The 19,883-nt window shown below is 44.6% G+C and overlaps 1 protein-coding gene across 1 annotated transcript in view; it reads left to right on the top strand.

Moving 5' to 3' along the window:
- b3gat2 (beta-1,3-glucuronyltransferase 2 (glucuronosyltransferase S)) overlaps positions 1 to 16,578 on the top strand; it is a 67,148-nt gene extending 50,570 nt beyond the window's left edge. The window contains exon 4 of the mRNA XM_056292042.1: positions 16,150 to 16,578. Within this exon, the coding sequence (XP_056148017.1) occupies positions 16,150 to 16,236 (87 nt within the window). The 3' untranslated portion in view covers positions 16,237 to 16,578. The remainder of the gene's footprint in view (positions 1 to 16,149) is intronic.
- The last annotated feature ends 3,305 nt before the right edge of the window (positions 16,579 to 19,883 follow it).

The raw sequence follows: 19,883 nt of genomic DNA, 5'->3' as shown, positions 1-19,883 counted from the left end.
TGTTTAAATCATGTCTAAAAGTGTAAATGCACACTTGTAATACAGGTGTGCATCTGACTGTTGTACCGTGCTGTAGCTACATGTCGGCATGCTGTATTTCAGACAGCTTGCAGGCCTACTCATCGCTGGGCACAGATCACGTCAAACCTTCTCAAAGAGACTATTCATAGTCTTAGACTAGTAGAACGTCACCTACGACTGCTGCAAGATGGATGTCACTCTGGAGTGGGTTTTAATGTGGGCTGTATAATTCATTAAGGGTGGAACAAGAGTATCTTTTAGTGATGCGTGGGTTGACCCACGACTCACAGATCGGGTGGGTTTGGGTAAGCTTACTAGAAAATATCATGGTTTCGGGCGGGCAGGCGGGTCAAAAAGTGACAAAGCAGTGTACACTAAGTTATCAATAACTTACAGAAACATTGCGTGCAATAGGTGAGGCTGCATATTATTAGTCCACCTTGTGCCACTCTCCCCCTGCCACTCTCTCCCTGCCACTCTCTCCCTGCCACTCTCTCTCTCTCTCAAACACACATACATCTAAGCAGCTTTATCATCAATTTGCGATTGTGGTTTTGGTCAATGCATGTGTTTGAGTGTTGAGGCTTCACCTAAAAGTACAAAGTTTTTTCCCTTAGTGGCAGCCGTAGCTTTCGCTTACACCGCCAAAACTCTTCTTTTTTTTGTCAGAAAGAAGAGGCTTGTGCGTGCATGTGTGTGTGACAACAAGACAGAGTTCTTGTCTTTAATGATAGGTTACTTGCAGTTGCGGCGTCATGGGGGGGGGGGGGAGCATTCAGAGCCATGCCCCCGAAATGAATTATTGTGCACCCCTACCCACACGCAGGCCAAGCCTTTGACGCCAAACTTTGTGTTTTATTAATTAATTAATATTTGAAACAGAACATTACAGTAATTAAGTCTGGATGAAACAAATGCATGTATTAGAGTCTCTGCATCAGCCATGGACAGGAAGAAAACGGCTTCACGGTGCGGCTTCTTCAAGCCCTCCTCCAGCTCCACCAGCTGAAGAGGGAGCAAATGCAACAAGTACCACCACCTCTGAAGAGCAAGAGCCGCCTTCTGTGAGCAGCCATGATGCACCTGCTAGCATAAGCGCTAGCTGGGGAACGTCCACATGTTATGGACCTGTCACGATTGCCTATAATTGAGACAGAGTACGAAGTTGCTCAACAGTGTTTCAGCCCTCAAAAACAATTAGAGCCAATCAAGGGGGATTGGACTATACAGCACATCCTCTCGACAGTCCCACACACATCTGATTGCAATGCCCAGTGTACTGACTGCTTTCAAACATGCCTTAACATTTTGCACTTCTACAGCAACAGAATTCATTCTCCACTCTGAGAAACATATTTTCGGGCTACAGACACACAACACTCCCCAAAAGAAAGGCCCAGTTGGTTTAGCTAGTGTTTGAAAGAGACTTAACCTGAAAATGCACAACTGAGTGGAAGGACACCATTCTTAGGAGGTTCAGCACCAACACTTACTGCCCGCAACTCTTCTAAAGGTAATGTTTACCGACTTTAACTTAACATTTTGACGAAAGTCTTGCTGAGCCTTCGGCTGTGTGTGGACTCCGGCGGAGATGCTGACGGGGTAAGCTTGCCGGCGTGCTCATTAGACTGCGATAGCGGCGATTTAGAACCATGCTCCTGTCAATCCACCTGGCGAATGTCCGCTCTCTGGCCGACAAGATGGACGAGCTCCTACTCCTAAACAGAAAAAAAACTCGGATTTTCCAGATCTGCCGCCCTTTGCCTCACAGAAACCTGGCTTAGTGAGCATATCACGGACAGTACAATTCCATCTGCCGCAGTTCCAACTCCTCCAAGCAGACCGTGAAATGGAGTGATCAGGGAAAAAAATGGGGTGGCAGCATAGCATTTGGGCACAGATCACGTGAAGTCGTACATACACAAAGATTGGTATACGGATGTCACAGTGTTGAAGAAATCATGCAGCCCTCACTTAGAGACCTTTTTCATTGATTGAAAACCATTTTATTCACCGTGGGAATTTTCATCATTTACTCTGGTTGGTGTCTATATCCCACCCCAGGCCTGTGTTAAAGAGGTGTTAAAACACCTGGCTGATCAAATTACAAACATGGAGTGCAAATATCCAGACTCCCTTCTCATTATCCTTGGGGATCTTAGCAGAACAAACCTCAGTCACAAACTGCCAAATTACAGACAGCATGTTAAATGTCCCACCGGGGACAAAAACACTCTGGATCATTGCTATACAGTATTAAAGGACGTCTATCACTCTGTCCCCCGTGCAGCCCTGGGCCTCTCTGATCACTGTCTGATTTATCTTATCCCAACCTACAGGCAGAAACTAAAATATGCAAAGCTTGTGGTTAAAACTGTGAGGAAATGGACCAATGAGTAAAAGCTGGAGCTTCAGGCCTGCCTTGACTGCGCTGATTGGATTGTTTGTGAGGCTGCATCTACAGACCTGGACAAACTTACTGACACTGTGACATTTTACATCAGCTTTTGTGAGGACATGTGTGTGCCCACCAAAACTTTCTGCACCTTCAACAACAATAAGCCCTGGTTCACAGCAAAACTCGCAGCTTCGTCAAGCCAAAGAGGAAGCCTACAGGAGTGGAGATAGGTTCCAGTATAACAAAGCCAGAAATACACTCACAAAGGAGATCAGTGTGGCAAAAAAGTGCTACTCTGAAAAATTGAAAAACGGGTTTTCTGCCAATGACCCAGCATCAGTCTGGAGAGGTTTGAAAGACATTACCAACTACAGGAGATCATCCCTCCCACACTGCAGGGAACCATCAACTGGCTGACGATTGAAATGGGTTTTACTGCTGGTTTGATAAGTGCACCTTCACACCCCTCACCCTCTTCAGCGACAGCACACAACCAACTGCACCCCCTGCCAGCCCCTCTCCCCCTCCCACTGACCCCTCACTTGCACCCAAGTTATATTGTTGAGGACATGCGCCAGCTCTTCCAGAGACAGAAGACCAGGAATGCACCGGGCCCAAATGGCGTTTCACCCTCTTTTCTGAGAGTCTGTGCTGACCAGCTGGCTCCCATTTTAACATTGATCTTCAACAGGTCACTGGAGCAGTGTGAAGTCCCCTCCTGCTTCAAGAGCTCCACTATCATCCCAGTCACCAAGAAACCCTGTTTCACAGGATTAAATGACTACAGGTCCATTGATCTAACGTCTGTGGTCAAGAAATCTTTTGAGACTGGTGTTGGCCCACCTGAAGGAAATCACAACCCCCCTGCTCGACCCCCTGCAGTTTGCCTATCAAGCCAACAGGTCAGTGGAGGATGCATGCACTACATCTTCCAACACCTCGACTCCCCAGGGACATACGCAAGGGTGCTGTTTGTGGACTTCAACTCAGCATTCAACACCATCATCCTAGATATCCTCCACTCCAAACTCATCTGGCTCACTGTACCAGACCCCATCTGCCAGTGGATTAAAAACTTGGTGACAGACAGGACGCAGCAGGTGAGGCTGGGGAAAATCACATCCAGCACCTGAACAATCAGCACTGGCGCCCCCCAGGGATGTGTGCTTTCCCTTCTACTCTTATGCCTCTATACCAGGGGTGGCTAACCATGTGCCATGGAGAGCCATGTCTATGCAGGTTTTCATTCCAGCCGGACTCCACACCAGGTCATTTCACTGATTAGCAACGATTCAGCCAAAGAGGAAGAATGTATCAGTGAAATCACCTGGTGTGGAGTCGGGTTGGAATGAAAACCTGCATACACATGGCTTTCCATGGCACATGGTTAGCTACCGCTGCTCTACACAAATGACCGCACCTCAGGAGACCCGTCTGTTAAACTCCTGAAGTTTGTGGACAATACGATCATCATTGGCCTTATGCAGGATGGTAACGAGTCTGCATATAGATGGGAGGTTGAACAACTGGCCCTCTGGTGTGGCCATAACAACCTGGAGCTGAACATGCTCAAAACTGTGGAGATGACAGTGGCCTTCAGGAGGAGCCATTCAGCACTGCTCCTCCTCACCATACTCACCAGCATGGTGTCTGTGGTGAAAACATACAGATTTCAGGGTTCTACAATCTCCCAGGACCTAAGGTGCGCATCCAACATAGACACAATCATCAAAAAAGCCCAGCAGAAGATGCACTTTCTCTGCCAGCTCAGGAAGTTCAACCTGCCTCAGGAACTACTAATTCAGTTCTACACTGAAATAATTCACTCTGTCCTCTGCACATCCATCAATGTCTGGTTTGGATCGGCCACCAAACAGGATAGGGACAGACTACAACGGACAGTTAAGTCTGCAGAGAAAATCATTGGTGCCAACCTGCCCTCCATTCAGGACTTGCACATCTCCAGACTCAGGAAACAGGCAGGCAACATCACTGCAGAACCATCACACCCTGGTGACAACCTATTCCAACTTCTCCCCTCTGGCAGGCGCTACAGAGCACTGTAGACACAAACAACCAGATATAAAAAGTTTCTTTCCGCGGGGTGCCATTCAAATGAACGCTTAACATTGTCAAATAAATCCAACCATTTTGTATATATTATACTGTACATTGTAAGTACACTGGTACACTGTCATGTCCATCTACCTCAGGCGTGTATGTAAGTAACCTGCTAACATCTATTTCAGCATCTCTGATATATCCTCTGCACCATTGCACTTTATTGCCTCTTATTTCGCCTGTATATAGTCAATCCTTGTGTATATATCTGAAGGTTGCTGTGTTGTAGTGTTGTTATTCTATGTGAAGCACACTGAGAAAGTCATGAAACTGGAGTCAAATTCCATGTATGTGCAAACCTACATGGCCAATAAACATGATTCTGATTCTGGAGACGTGCGTTTAATTCACTTTATGATGCCAGCCTTGGCTTTCATGATTATTACGCAAAGTGTTGAATGATTTTTGGGTCTGTCTGAATTTTTTTGGTAAGAGTGGAATATGTAGTCTCTTTCAAATTATGTTCCGATGATGCGCACAGTGCAGTGTGTGTGTGTGTGTGTGTGTGTGTGAGAGAGAGAGGGCAAGACGTGGCTTACACATAGGCTATATTTTGTGCAATGTGTGTGTGTGTGTGTGATGTGTAACTTTGCTGCATGTTTTGAAATTGGAACTGGGTTGGGTGCGTTGGTTGTTGATGGTAAACTCGTCTTATCGAGCATTTACATTATAGAATGAGTTCTCAAATGTCAGTTTGTGCCCCCCGCGGTTCCCTAATGCCCCCGATTAGATTCGCTCTGACGCCAACTGTTTTGATTTAGTAGCCTAGACCCAGACGCTATTAGGTTACGATACAATGGGCTACGCCTAGCAATTACTGTATTATGTTGGTCAAACAGCCCAAAAATGAAATAGTCAGTTTGCTCAGTTTGGCAGGCTAAATTTGGAGGATTGTGGGTCGGATCAGGATTGGGTGGTTAATTAACCCATATTACATCAGGGGAGCGCAGTGGTGCTAATTATGGCTGATTATGTCAGACTGTCAGACAACATTTGACCACATTTCCTTATTTAACATAGCAAGTACAAAGATACCAGTGATACGCGGGTCAGGGTTTTTTTCTTCTTCTCCCCAATTGCATCTGGCCAATTACCCCACCGTTCCGAGTCATCCAGGTCACTGCTCCACCCCTCTGCGGATCCGGTGAGGGCTGCAGACTACCACATGCTTCCTCCGATACATGTGGAGTCGCCAGTCGCTTCTTTTCACTTGACAGTGAGGAGCTTCACCAGGGGGACGTAGCACGTGGGAGGATCATGCGATTCCCCCCCCCCAGGTCCCCCTTCCCGCTGAACAGGCGCCCTGACCAACCAGAGGAGGCGCTAGTGCAGCAACCAGGACACGTACCCACATCCAGCTTCCCACCCGCAGACACGGCCAATTGTGTCTGTAGGGACGCCTGACCAAGCTGGAGGTAACACGGGGATTCGAACCACCAATCCCCATGTTGGTAGGCAAGGGAATAGACTGCTATTAAAATACCCTGACCCGGACACCTGGGTCAGGGTATTTTAATACCCGCACCCAACCAACCCGTTATGAGAGCCAGTCCACACCACCTGACCTTCTAAAATGATTCTGATAGTTTAGCAGCTTCTACTACATTCATTCCCTCTATGTGCTTTCTATTTAGTACATGCTCATAAGGGAACTGAATCAAGCACACCGGATGGTGTCATCATTAGGGATGGGCAATACCACTGCTTTTCTTTTTGTTCCAATACCAAGTGATACTAAGGCAGTTTCCCAACATGTGTGATCTCTATAGTGAAAATTGTTAAATGCACACATCAAAAAGTTATATCTGAAAGCCTTGGCATTAGTATTAAACAAACTACTAAAGATCAGACTTCTCTACTGACTGGCAGGCTGTGGCAGGCAGCATCTGTTTCTCTGTGTGCTGCAAGGGCAAAACCATGGTATAGACCAGCGGTGGCTAACCATGTGTCACGGAGAGCCATGTGTATGCCAGTTTTCATTCCAACCTGACTCTACGACAGGTGATTTCACCGATACATTCTCTCTCTTTGGTTGAAGGGTTGCTAATCAGTGAAAATCACGTGGTGTGGAGTCCGGCTGGAATGAAAACCTGCATACACATGGCTCTCCATGGCACATGATTAGCCACCCCTGGTATAGACACTGGGTCTGGGAGGGTCCAAATGAGACCTCCCCACCAGAATTTTTTTAAAAGTGCATTTCCCACATTTGTATGATATTTCAATGTGAAAATTCACACATTTAGAACAGATTGTTGAGGACTTGCATTGTGACCAGATATTGTTTTACCATAGGAAAAACGGCTGACCTTGAGGATCATTTTAATTTGAATATTCTGCTTTTATTACTAGTTTTATTTACTGCTGACATGTAGGCCTACATTAAAACTAATGTTATCAAGCTGTTTAGTCTTGCATTACAATTTCTCACCTGATCATCAGTATCTCTAGAAGATACTGCCCAGACGGTTACTCCCCTCACCATGCTTCTCCCTCTCTCTGTCTCTGTGCTGCCTGCATTGTGACCACATACTATTATTTTACCTGAAGAATAATGACTGACCTTGACTATCTTTTTTTGTGTTTCTCCTTTGGATTTCCCCCCCTTTTTCTCCCAATTGTACTTGGCCAATTACCCCACTCTTCTGAGCCATCCTGGTCGCTGCTCCACCCCCTCTGCCAATCTGGGGATGGCTGCAGACTATCACATGCTTCCTCCGACACATGTGGAGTCGCCAGCCGCTTCTTTTCACGTGACATTGAGGAGTTTCGCCAGGGGGATGTAGCGCATGGGAGAATCACGCTATTGCCCCCAGTCCCCCCCCCCCCCCCCGACCGACCAGAGGAGGTGCTAGTGCAGCGACCAGGATATATACCCACATCTGGCTTCCCGCCCGCAGACACGGCAAATTGTGTCTGTAGGGACACCTGACCAATGCCGGTGGTAACACGGGGATTCAAACCGGCAATCCCCTTGTTGATAGGCAATGGAACAGACCGCTATGCTACCCGGACGCCCCTTGATGATCATTTTAATTTGATACATTGAATATTCTGCTTGTATTACTAGTTCTGTTTGCTTTATCATGCTGCTTAGCTAGCTATATAGCAAGTGTATAAAGAACAGTGTACAATGTGCAGTAGTAGCAGTTATCTGAAACGTTAGCTATTGCACAAAACGACCTGAGGTGGATTAGAATGTTAGACGATCTGATTCTGAGCTTTTTTAGTCAACATTAGCTAATAGCAACAACAACATGCTAAATCAGATAACCGAGTTGTGTAAGCTAGACAAGTGCAACCATGCATACAATTGGGGGGAGGGGGGTCACGTTTTCCTTAACCAACTGGAATAAATTGGAAATAACAAAGAGACCAATCCATTGACAGGATTCATAAAAGGATGACAAATGTAACGCATTTTCTACTGTATATTGAGGGGACAGATGACTGAACAACACACTTGACTCTGAATATCATTTGGTTAAGAGCAGTGGACCTCGTGGTTCAGATACACCACGAGAGGAATAAAGGTATTGATGTACACATCCAACCCAATTGGGATTCAGGTACAGGATAAAAAAAACAAATGAAGAACAAAAGCGGTTATCCGCGTACTGAGAAATAAATGACGATGCCTGCAGAAGGTATATGTGACCAAAACGTTGCATTAAATAAGTATTTACATTTGGATACACCACTAACCACTGTTGTGGTCCTCTGCCCTGCATCCATTCTGCAGCTGGACTGCACAAATGGATGGTTTTTAAAGACATTGCTGGTGTGGGTGGAGTGTGCATGTGAAAACAGGCACCTGCGTATAAGTATCTGAGATATACACAAGTGAAACAAGCTTAATCTGCTTTTATCTTCGCTGTGGGGGGAGGATCAATTGTTCCCATATGGGATACGATGAAGACATGTGACCTGGTGGATCATCATTCAGGCTGCAGACAGTCGCTGTTGAAACCATCATCATCATTATTGGCCCAATTAACTAAGTAGAGGTTCCCTGCTGTTGATATTAAGACAGGAAATGATTGGACCATGACATCATCTCTCATTCCCCGCCACTGGGCCGTCAAAAGACGGGACATAATAATTAATCATGTACGGCTGTGACATGACATCACCCTTTATCCCAACTGCTGTGCAGCTAAGGATGTGACATCATCACATCCACACGGCCATATGAATAAATCAGTTTGATGAGTGGTGAAATATTGATGTAAGTCCTATAGAGTACGAGTTACTGTTGTCAGATTCAGAGTTGCTGACAGCCATAGGTTACTCTGTACATGCGGGTAATTCAAACGCTACAGACTTACAGGGACCCTTAAAAGATGTTGTGCCTTATTTTTTTAATATTCATATTTTGGTTGAATATTTGAGTTGCCTTTACTACAAAAAACTATTTTCATTTGTTAATTTAAATGAAGGCACAAATAACAGCAGGATCTGCATCTGCCCATAACAGATGCAGATTCCCGTTGGGAATAATATTCCTGCTTAACAGTTCTATGATGCTTTTCAATAGCAAGGCTGAATGGTTCTGAGTATGGAAAGAAATCATTCCAATCGTATTTCCAATGGCGTGGAATGGTCCCAAACCGCACTGGTTTCTGGATTTTCACCACTGTTTCATAACCCTGCTGAATGTGGCCAGATTGTTGCAGTGGGCTGGATAATGACATCAATATTCAATGATTCATTTTATATTAATGTCAAATCTGATGACATCATATCTGATATGGTGTTGCTATATGGCACCATTATTACATCCTGCACCAATCCTAAGCAGTAGTGGGGCGGATGTTTTGTCCCCTCTGCCATTGTGGCTTTAAATGAAGTATATCTGTGTATTAATGTCCCATTAAATATTATGCAATATTATGCATGTCCCCCTCATGCCGCCAAAACAGCTGACCCATTGAGGTATGGACTCAACAAGAGCTCTGAAGGTGTCCTCTGGTATCTGGCACCAAGATGTTAGCAGCAGATCTTTTAAGTCCTGTACATTGCAAGGTGGAGCCTCCATGGATCCGACTAGTTTTTCCAGCATATCCCACAGATGCTCAATTGGATTGAAATCCGGGGAATTTGGAGGCCAAGGCAACACCTTGAACTCTGTGTCATGTTCCTCAAACCATTCCTGAACAAATTTTGCGGTGTGGCAGGGCACATTTGCCTGCGGAAAGAGGCCACTGCCATCAGGGATTACCATTGCCATGAAGGGGTGTACCTGGACTGCAATGATGTTTCGGTAGGTGGCGCATGTCAAATTGATGTCCACCTGAATAGTTTCCTAGAAGAATATTGCCCAGAACATCACACTGCCTTCGCTGGCTTGCCTTCTTCCCATAATACATCCTGGTGCCATCTCTAATTTCAGGTATTCCAACACACACGCACCCAGCCGTCTAATGATGTAAAAGAAAATGTCATTCATCAGACCAGGTCACCTTCTTCCATTGCTCCATGGTCCAGTTCTAACACTCATGTACCCATTGTGGGCACTTTCGATGGTGAACATGGGTTATCATGGGCACTCTGACCGGACTGCGGCTACACAGCCCAATATGCAGAAAGCTGCAATGCACTGTGTGTTCTGACACCTGTCTATCATAGCCGGCATTAACTTTTTCAGCAATTTGAGCAATAGCAGCTCTTCTGTGGGATCAGATCAAACAGGTTAGTCTTCATTTCCCATGCGCATCAATGAGACTTGGGCACCCGTCACCGATTGTCCTTCCTTGGACCACTTTTGGTAGGTACTGACCAGTGCATACTGGGAACACCCCACAAGACCTGCTGTTGGAGATGCTGTGACCCAGTCATCTAGCCATCACAATTTGGCCCTTGTCAAAGTCGCTCAGATCCTTACGCTTGCCCATTTTTCCTGCTTCTAACACATCAACTTCAAGAACTGACTGTTCACTTGCTGCCTAATATATCCCACCCATTGTCTCACCCACTTACCTATCAGTGCTTTTAATATGTTAGCTGATCAACCACTTACCTATCAGTGCTTTTAATATTTTAGCTGATCAGTGTTTTTAGTGGCAGTACCTGTGTAACCATGTCCGTTACAAACAGATAGGGAGAGACATACAGAAGGGTGACAAATGAAAGGAAAACCCTGAATGCTTGACCCCTACAGTGAGGGGGTCCAGGGGCTCGGTTATTTTGTAGAGGGGCATTTTCCTGGAATGGTTTAGGTCCACTGCAAATCAATACAAAGTTATTCTGAGTGATCACCTTTATCCTACGATGAAGCATCTCTATCCTGATGGGAGTGGTCTCTTCCAGGATGACAATGCCCCCATCCACAGGGTATGAGGGGTCACTGATTGGTATGACGTGTATGAAAGTGATATAAATCATATGCTATGGCCTTTGCAGTCACCAGATTTCAAGCCAGTTGAACACCTATGGGAGATTTTGGACCAACATGTTAGATAGCACTCACCACCACCATCAGAACGCCAAATGAGGAATTATCTTTTGTAAGAATGGTGCTCCATCCCTCCAGTAGAGTTCAGATACTTGTAGAACCTATGAAAAGGAGCATTGAAGCATTTCTGGAGGCTCGTGGTGGCCCGAAACCTTACTAAGACACTTTGTGTTGGGTTTTCCTTAAAATTGTCACCTGTCTATGTATGAAGGTGAACTTGTATTCTGATGTTATGAACTTGTATTTTGGTGAAAAGACTGGCAACAAATTTCCATATATAGGACAAAGAATCATCCATCCATCCATCTCTCACAAGAGAATCCAGAAAGTAGCAAAAGAGCATCTAAATGGTTGCTTTCAAATAATTGGATGATCCCCCTTTGGTCTAAACAGACAGAGACACACCTGCATCCCATCTCCGCGTGCTTTTAGGATGCTATCTCAGAGAAGATCACAGGTTCTGAATCTGACCTTGGGTAGAAACAGCTATCTGATGGCAGCGTCGGTATCAGGGGGCGACCGACAGACAGCCTAATGTGGTTAGAGAGGAGGAGTAATGGTGATTTAAAACAGTGACTGGATGAGAGAGTAGAGGAGGGGGCAGATACAGATGGAGATAGATGATAGCAGGAGAGAGAGAGAAAGGAGAGAGAGGAAGCTGTTTCAGCATTGTCAACCAAGCTAGCATGCATAGAAATACTTTCCATGAGTCTGAAACAGAAATAAAGAAGATGCAAATGGAGAGAAAGATGTATGGATGGATAGTCTTAAAAAGAGCTGAGAAATACTTCAATATTAACTCGGATTGTGTTTAAGTAGTATTGAATCAGGATGAAATTCAGATCATATTGTGATACATAAATTTGTATGACGATATGGCTATCTGAATTTCATTATAATCATCATAGATGGGATAGTCAGAGAGCTGAAGAAAGTAGACAGGAGTACAAGGAGATGTGGCATAAAGCGAACAGAGATGTGTCGAAGGCAAAGGAAAAAAAGGACTTGAACTGATTGGCTAGACAGAGGGACCAAGCTGGGAATGAAGTGCAGCAGGTTAGGGTGATGAAGGATGGAAATGTGCTGACAAGTGAGGAGAGTGTGCTGAGAAGGTGGAAGGAGTACTTTGAGGGAACTGTCTAAGAGAGAAAGTTGGATAACGTGGGGATAGTGAATCAGGAAGTGCGGTGGATTAGCAAGGAGGAAGTGAGGGCAGCTATGAGGAGGATGAAGAGTGGAAAGGCAGTTGGTCCTGATGACATACCTGTGGAGGCATGGAGATGTTTAGGAGAGATGACAGTGGAGTTTTTAACTAGATTGTTTAACACGATCTTGGAAAGTGAGAGGGTGCCTGAGGAGTGGAGAAGAAGCATACTGGTACTGATTTTCAAGAATAAGGGTGATGTGCCGAACTGTAGCAACTACAGAGGTATAAAGTTGATCAAGCACAGCATGAAGATATGGGAAAGAGTAATAGAAGCTAGGTTAAGAGGACGGGTGACAATTAGCGAAAAGCAGTATGGTTTCGTGCCACGAAAGAGCACTACCAATGCGATGTTTGGTTTGAGAATGTTGATGGAGAAGTATAGAGAAGGCCAGAAGGAGTTACATTGTGTCTTTGTGGATTTAGAGAAAGCATAAGACAGGGTGCCGAGAGAGGAGATGTGGTATTGTATGAGGAAGTCAGGAGTGGCAGAGAAGTATGTAGGAGTGGTGCAGGATATGTATGAGGGCAGTGTGACGGGGGTGAGGTGAGCGGTAGGAATGAGAGATGGGTTCAAGGTGGAGGTGGGATTACACCAAGGATCAGCTCTGAGCCCTTTCTTGTTTGCAATGGTGATCAGGTTGACGGACGAGATCAGGCAGGAGTCTCCGTAGACTATGATGTTCATGGATGACATTGTGATCGATAGTGAGAGTAGGGTGCAAGTTGAGGAGAGCCTGGGGAGGTATGCACTGGAGAGAAGAGGAATGAAAGTCATTAGGAGCAAGATGGAATACATATGCGCGAATAAGAGGGAGGGCAGTGGAATGGTGAGGATGCAAGGAGTAGAAGTGACAAAGGTGTACGAGTTTAAATACTTGGAGTCAACTTTTCAAAGTAACAGGGAGTGCAGTAGAGAGGTGAAGAAGAGAGTGCAGGCAGGATGGAGTGGGTGGAGAAGAGTGTCAGGAGTGATTTCCAACAGAAGGGTACCAGCAAGAGTTAAAGGGAATGTTTACAAGATGGTTGTGAGACCAGCTATGTTATATGGTTTGGAGACAGTGGCACTGACAAAAAGACAGGAGGCAGAGCTGGAGGTGGCAGAGCTGAAGATGCTAAGATTTTCATTGGGAGTGATGAAGAAGGACAGGATTAGGAACGAGTATATTAGAGGGACAGCTCAGGTTGAACGGTTTGGTGACAAAGCAAGAGAAAGAGAGGAAAGATTGAGATGGTTTGGACATGTGTGGAGGAGAGATGCTGGGTCTATTGGGAGAAGGATGCTGAATATGGAGCTGCCAGGGAAGAGGAAAAGAGGAATGCCAAAGAGGAGGTTTATGGATGTGGTGAGGGAGGACATGCAGGTGGCTGGTGTGACAGAGGAAGATGCAGAGGGCAGGAAGAGATGGAAAGGGATGATCTGCTGTGGCGACCCCTAATGGGAGCAGCCGAAAGTAGTAGTAGACATTGTGATACATAATTTTGCTGTATAATGAAAAGAAGAACTGATTACTGAAAATTTCTCACAAAACGAGGCCTGAAAAATTTGAGGGAATATTATTTGAAAACTAGTTTTGTTTTTTTTTTCTCCTCAATTGTACATGGCCAATTACCCCACTTTTCCGAGCCGTCCCGGTCACTGCTCCACCCCCTCTGCCGAGCCGGGAAGAGCTGCAGACTACCACATGCGTCCTACGATACATGTGGAGTTGCCAGCCGCTTCTTTTCACCTGACAGTGAAGAGTTTCACCAGGGGGGGCATAGTGCGTGGGAGGATCACGCTATTCCCCCCAGTTCCCCTTCCCCCCCAAACAGGCGCCCTGACTGACCAAAGGAATTGTAAGTGCAGTGACCAAGACACATACCTACATCTGGCTTCCCACCCGCAGACACGGCCAATTGTGTCTGTAGGGATGCCCGACCAAGCCGGAGGTAACACGGGGATTCGAACCGGTGATCCCCGTGTTGGTAGGCAACGAACTAGACCGCCACACCCCCTGGACACCTTTTGGTTTGATTTTATACTTTACATTACCGAACAGATCAATGTGATGAGCCTCAGCTGGATTCTTAAATACGGAATTTTTGCCGATGTAACTAGATGCCATGAAATCTATTTAAATTGTGTAATATTCTATAGTCAATATTTTTTTCCATTCTTCCAAGCTCTGATTTAACATCATATACAGTGTTAAAAGACACTTTTCCAGTGGCAACGCTAAAAAATTGCCTTTTTTGGTCATGGAAATTAAGACAAAAGTTATGGAGAAACCATGGAAAAGTCTTTCACCTGTGGTTTTCAAAGTGTATGAACTGTGATGGTCAGCCATGGTTATGTTAACAGATATCTTGATATATATCTGTAGTTTGTAAAATTCCCTGCTATTACCGAGATAATATTTTCCACATTGTCCCAACACTATTCCTACAAGGACATTCAGACATGAAGTGAAAACAGATAGGATGACACAGATCGGAGTGAAGAGATATATACATGGATATAGAGGGAGCTAGCATGGGAGTCTGTACCATTCTAACCACAGACAGAAACAAGCCACACTGCCTGTCACTCGGCGAGAGAGAGGCAGACGACAGTGCTCTTCCTCATCCTCCTTCTGAAGAAGAACAAGGCTGAACACTGCTTATCCATTTAAAGCAGACAAAAAAAGGACTTGGTGTGCAAAGGCCTTAAACCATAAATAGACCCCTGTAGAACCTGATAATGTAATAAATTCCCAATAATGTAATAACCCCGATAATGTAATAAAAATCTGCTCGAGTCCATTGAAAATGCAATAAAACCTGATAATGTAATAACTTCCTGATAATGTAATAAAGTGCATGTCCCAATAATGTAATAAACTTTTTACCAATAATGTAATGTGTTACATTAATGGGACGTTATTAGGGTTAGGGTTTAGGGTAAGGGTTAGCTATGATATATAGTTTATTACATTATCGGGAAATGCACTTCATTACATTATCAGGAAGTTATTACATTATCTGGTTTTATTGCATTTTCAATGGCCTCAAGTGCATTTTTTTATTGCATTATCAGGGTTATTACATTATCGGGGATTTATTACATTATCAGGTTCTACAACCCCACCCACCCACCCACCCACAAAGCACAAATTTAACCCAACTTTAAACCCCTAACATTATATATAATGCTTGACCTAAACATAGCCCCCTTTTGAACCCCTAGCCCAGAAATAACCCTAAATACTGTCCTTATGGGGACATTTGTTACCTGCAAAGACACATACACAGTCATCTGCAGGAAACAAGGATGTTGGTTCAGCCGACAATACATCCAGACAACACCAGTGTCTGCAGACGGGAACGGCAATTAGAATACCATAAACACAATCAAAAATTTGCTTGTTACATGTTTACAACTGTGTTGTTACCATGTTATGTCAAATTCCTCCACAAATTTGGATAAATTCCTCCCTCTTTGAGGCCGGGCGTTCTAGCTTTACTGGTACCACTTCAACATTTCTGGCTTGTCTGTGTGGCATTTTTACTAGAGTTAACTGGCTGTCCTTTATTTCCAACGCACTTCTGGGTAAACTCTTTATTTTGTGTGTGTGGTGTATTTTGTATGTGTGGCGTTAGAATAAAGAGAAGACGCAAGGTCTTTATAGCCTGACATTCAATGAATTTTTATGTTTGATTATCCTAAAAGTCTACACTGAAGGTGTGAAAACTGTTATGATGTTGGCTTTGGAACTGCCTGCAAAAAAAAGAAAAAAAATTACATTTCCTACTTTAAGACTTAAAATATGTCTCCCACTTCCTGAGTTGGAAGCTTCCGTTTAAGATATCAAAGCCAAATCCACAGGTTCTGTTTGCTCAGAAACAATGTCATCTGAGATGACTTACCTCAGCTCGAACAGCAACTCATATGCTACTTTTGGTGTTTCTTTCTTTCTTTCTTTCTTCCAGGTGCTGGTTTGGCACACTCGCACAGAAAAACCACACCTTGGAAATGAGCCCAAACACCGGAAAGACAACGTGGTCATCGAAGTCTAAAGAAGACAAGAGCCGAGGATGAACGTCGCTGGCTGATCCGGCTGTCTGTCATCTCTAGGGCGGGACTTGGCAGTGTGTGACGGACAGCGCCCGGCTCCCCAGCGTTATTCCCATCGAACAACCCAGAAATGTTGCATGATTCAGGACCATCACCCATCTGTGAAATTTGCTTTACGAGGACTTGTAACAGTAGGATTGGTTTTCTAGTCCACTCAGGCACGAGTTTTGTTTTATATAATGGGGTGATTTTTTTTTGTGTGTGTCTCCATTTTGCCATCCAAGAATTGTTGATGTAAAAATAAAAAACATGGTAAAAGTTCAACTAAACTGAAACAATCTGAATTGAAATTATCCAAACTGAAATAATCTGAATTGCATGGAGTCCTTGAGTGGTCACATCAATTCTTTTCCTAGTTTGTGTGCTAATTTTACTAAATCACTTGGCCTTGGAGCTCGGTAAAGTTGGAAATATATTCACAGATTTGAACTTCCGGATTAATAACTCATAAACGAAACGTTAAAACACCAATGACGCCTCTTTGCCACTGTAGTAAGTAAGGTAGACAACAAGCTACAACCTGACTTTCACCAAAACAATCTATCTTCCGAGCCAGAGAAATAAGACTGGTTTCTATGTGCAGCCGGCTGGAAGACCGGTGCGCAGGCACCATCTAAAACGTGCAGTAACAAATAGAGATAATAAAGTGCATCATTTTGGGGAATTTCTATTGGGGAAAAAATATTCAATAACCATTCTTCCAAAAAAGAATTATGCAAAAGCAAATTTTTCCACACTAAGTGTTGTAGTGGAACCAATGGGAAACAGTTGGATGTGTAAAAAGACACTACGCCGTTAAGCTATTGAATAGTTTTGTAGCATCCCTTTTCGGTGTTGCACCCCCCCCTTTTCTCCCCAATTGTATCCGGCCAATTACCCCACTCTTCTGAGCCGTCCTGATCTCTGCTTCACCCCCTCTGCCGAGTTGGGGAGGGCTGCAGACTACCACATGCCTCCTCTCATACATGTGGAGTCACCAGCCACTTCTTTTCACCTGACAGTGAGGAGTTTCGTCAGGTGGATGTAGCGCGTGGGAGGATCACGCTATTCCCCCTAGTTCCCCCTCCCGAATGACCAGAGGAGGCGCTAGTGCAGCGACCAGGACACATACCCACAACCGGCTTCCCACCTGTAGACACGGCCAATTGTGTCCGTAGGGATGCCCGACCAAGCTGGCGGTAACGCAGGGATTCGAACCGCTGATCCCCGTGTTGGGAGGCAATGGAATAGACCGCCACGGTGTTGCACTTTTTAGACAGTCCCTGCGCACTCGTCCAATAGCTGGCTGTACATAGAGACCAATGAGTTTTGTTCAGCTCGGAGAACAGCTCATTTTGGTGAAAATTAGGTTCTGTAGGCTCATTATCTACCTTACTACGGTAGGAAAAAGGTGTCATTTTGATGTGACCACACACAAGTAAAATGTGCACACAATTTAGAAAAACGAACACACAAAGTAGAAAAAAAAACATGATGTGTTACCACTCGGGTTCCATAGAATTGAACTACCTAGGTGCATAATTCAGCCTGGTGACATTTAGGGGCTACTGAGAAGTCTGAAAGAATGTGGTCAGGCTCAAAATGGCCGTTGTGATGAGATAAGGTCATGTTTTTCAACAAGACAGCAACCCACAGATTCTCTCTGTGTACAGTGAAGGAAAACTTGCCACACATTGTTATTGTACCTTGCAGCACAGTGAGAAAATGGAAAGTATTGATTATATAGGTGATAAAAAAACAGGAGGCTGACCAGACCAGTGGTTTCACGGTCTGACAGACGCAAAGCCATTTATTCTGTTGATGTGATTCTGAACACTCAAGGAAGGTTGCGGGGGATTGAAGGTAGGGGGTGCAGATCTCATTACGACATAGTGAGGGACCACAAATATGGAATTTTCTCAACACTACAACTGTGAAACCTTACCTGAGACTCCCCCGTCTCTGTCCGTCCGTGTTGCTGCTGCTGCCCTCCACAGATTGTTTTACTGTCGTTGTCTAATGGCACAATTATTGAACATTTGTATTAGCACTTCATTCATTTTCTATGAGGACTTTACCAACTAGTATTTGTAATATTACACGGGCCTTCCTACTTACGCAGTGGCGTTTTGAGCGTACAAAACATGTCCTGATGGCCACCTCTTCTCTCTTCTCTGCCACGTTTGGGTAAACCCTGACCTGCCTGACATTCACACATGGACACAGGTTAAGTGTGGAAGGAGTTAATGTACTTTAACTTAACTGTAATATAACGCTAATATGTACCATAATGTGCAGTGGTTGTCAACGTGGCCTACTGGATGCTATAATGTCAGCGTAAGTTCACCGTAGCTTGCTAATGTGAGCTCGCACACATTTAAATAGCTAAATAAACATGGTTAGCTAGACGATCATTACCGTGTAAGGTGTAGCTCCTCTACATCCACATTAAAGCCCCACCAATCAGAAACCAGAATTCATCTCCGAATTTTTTAAATTAACACAACTACAATATAAACGCCTGTCTCTCATAAAGGCCGGGCGCGCCACACTGTTCAAACAAAAACACACCTGGGCTGTTACCGGAAGTCCTACAGGGACGATCGGTCACGTTAGCTAGCAAGCTAGCTTAACAAGCTAGCTTAAATATGGATCTGACTTGGGATAAGTTAATTCACTTGAAGGTGAACACAGTCTGGTTATGCTTTTAAACCTGTTATTCTGTCGATGGGTCGACTTTGTGTTTGTTTGAACAAAATTACTTACAGGGCATCTGTCACAGGGTTAGCCTCCGGTGCTAGCAGTCACACCAGCCGCTAGACTCGCTGAAGATGCAGCGCTGACCGGAAATGGAATCTGGGAAACGTAGTCCAATAAACCGTAACGTCATTTCCCACTTAAGTGGTTCAGACCACCGGGCAGGATAGACAGGGGGGACATAAACAAAACCGTCCAAAGTGTTGTGTTTGTGTGAATTATTTCAAAAGTGGTCAGCTTCTATTAAATACACATGTCCATTTACACGATTTATGTAGAAATAATTTATTGGGGGAGGGGGGGGGGGACATGTTTTTCAGAAGTTAGAGGGGATATCCCCCCCACCCCCACCGGGCTCAGTGCCCAGGATGGAAGGAGCCATGTGAATATGTTGGCAGGTGTAAATTAGGCTTGAAGAAGAAGACTACGAAACATCCGAGGAGGACAACTTTTATTCCAAATGAAGTTTTTGTAAAACTCCCATCAGAAAAGGAGCAAACATAAAAATCTAGAAGATACAACTTTAACCTTTACAGTTAAGAGTCATTGGACAGATATGATCAACACCGAACTTCATGGCTATTCATTGTTTCGATGCACAGAAACCACTTTAACTCTCTGTACTAGGCACCATATGATGTAAACACGTTGGAAATAAACTTGGAGGACACTGGACCGATTGGAAGTGTGTGTGTGTAGTAGTAGTAGAGTGCTACGCAGTTACTGCATTGCAGATGGACCTTTGTTGAGCGTACTCGCCTCAGGAATCAGGAACACTTTGTCATGTTACTTCATGTACTTGAATAACACTCCGTTTTGTTCCTCCTTCGTCCATTTCCCTCAATCCTCCCCT

The sequence above is a fragment of the Lampris incognitus genome, chromosome 13 (assembly GCF_029633865.1).
Source record: "Lampris incognitus isolate fLamInc1 chromosome 13, fLamInc1.hap2, whole genome shotgun sequence".
Taxonomy (NCBI): Eukaryota; Metazoa; Chordata; class Actinopteri; order Lampriformes; family Lampridae; genus Lampris; species Lampris incognitus.
Note: the sequence above shows the minus strand (reverse complement) of the source record. Positions and strands in the feature narration are given on the sequence as shown.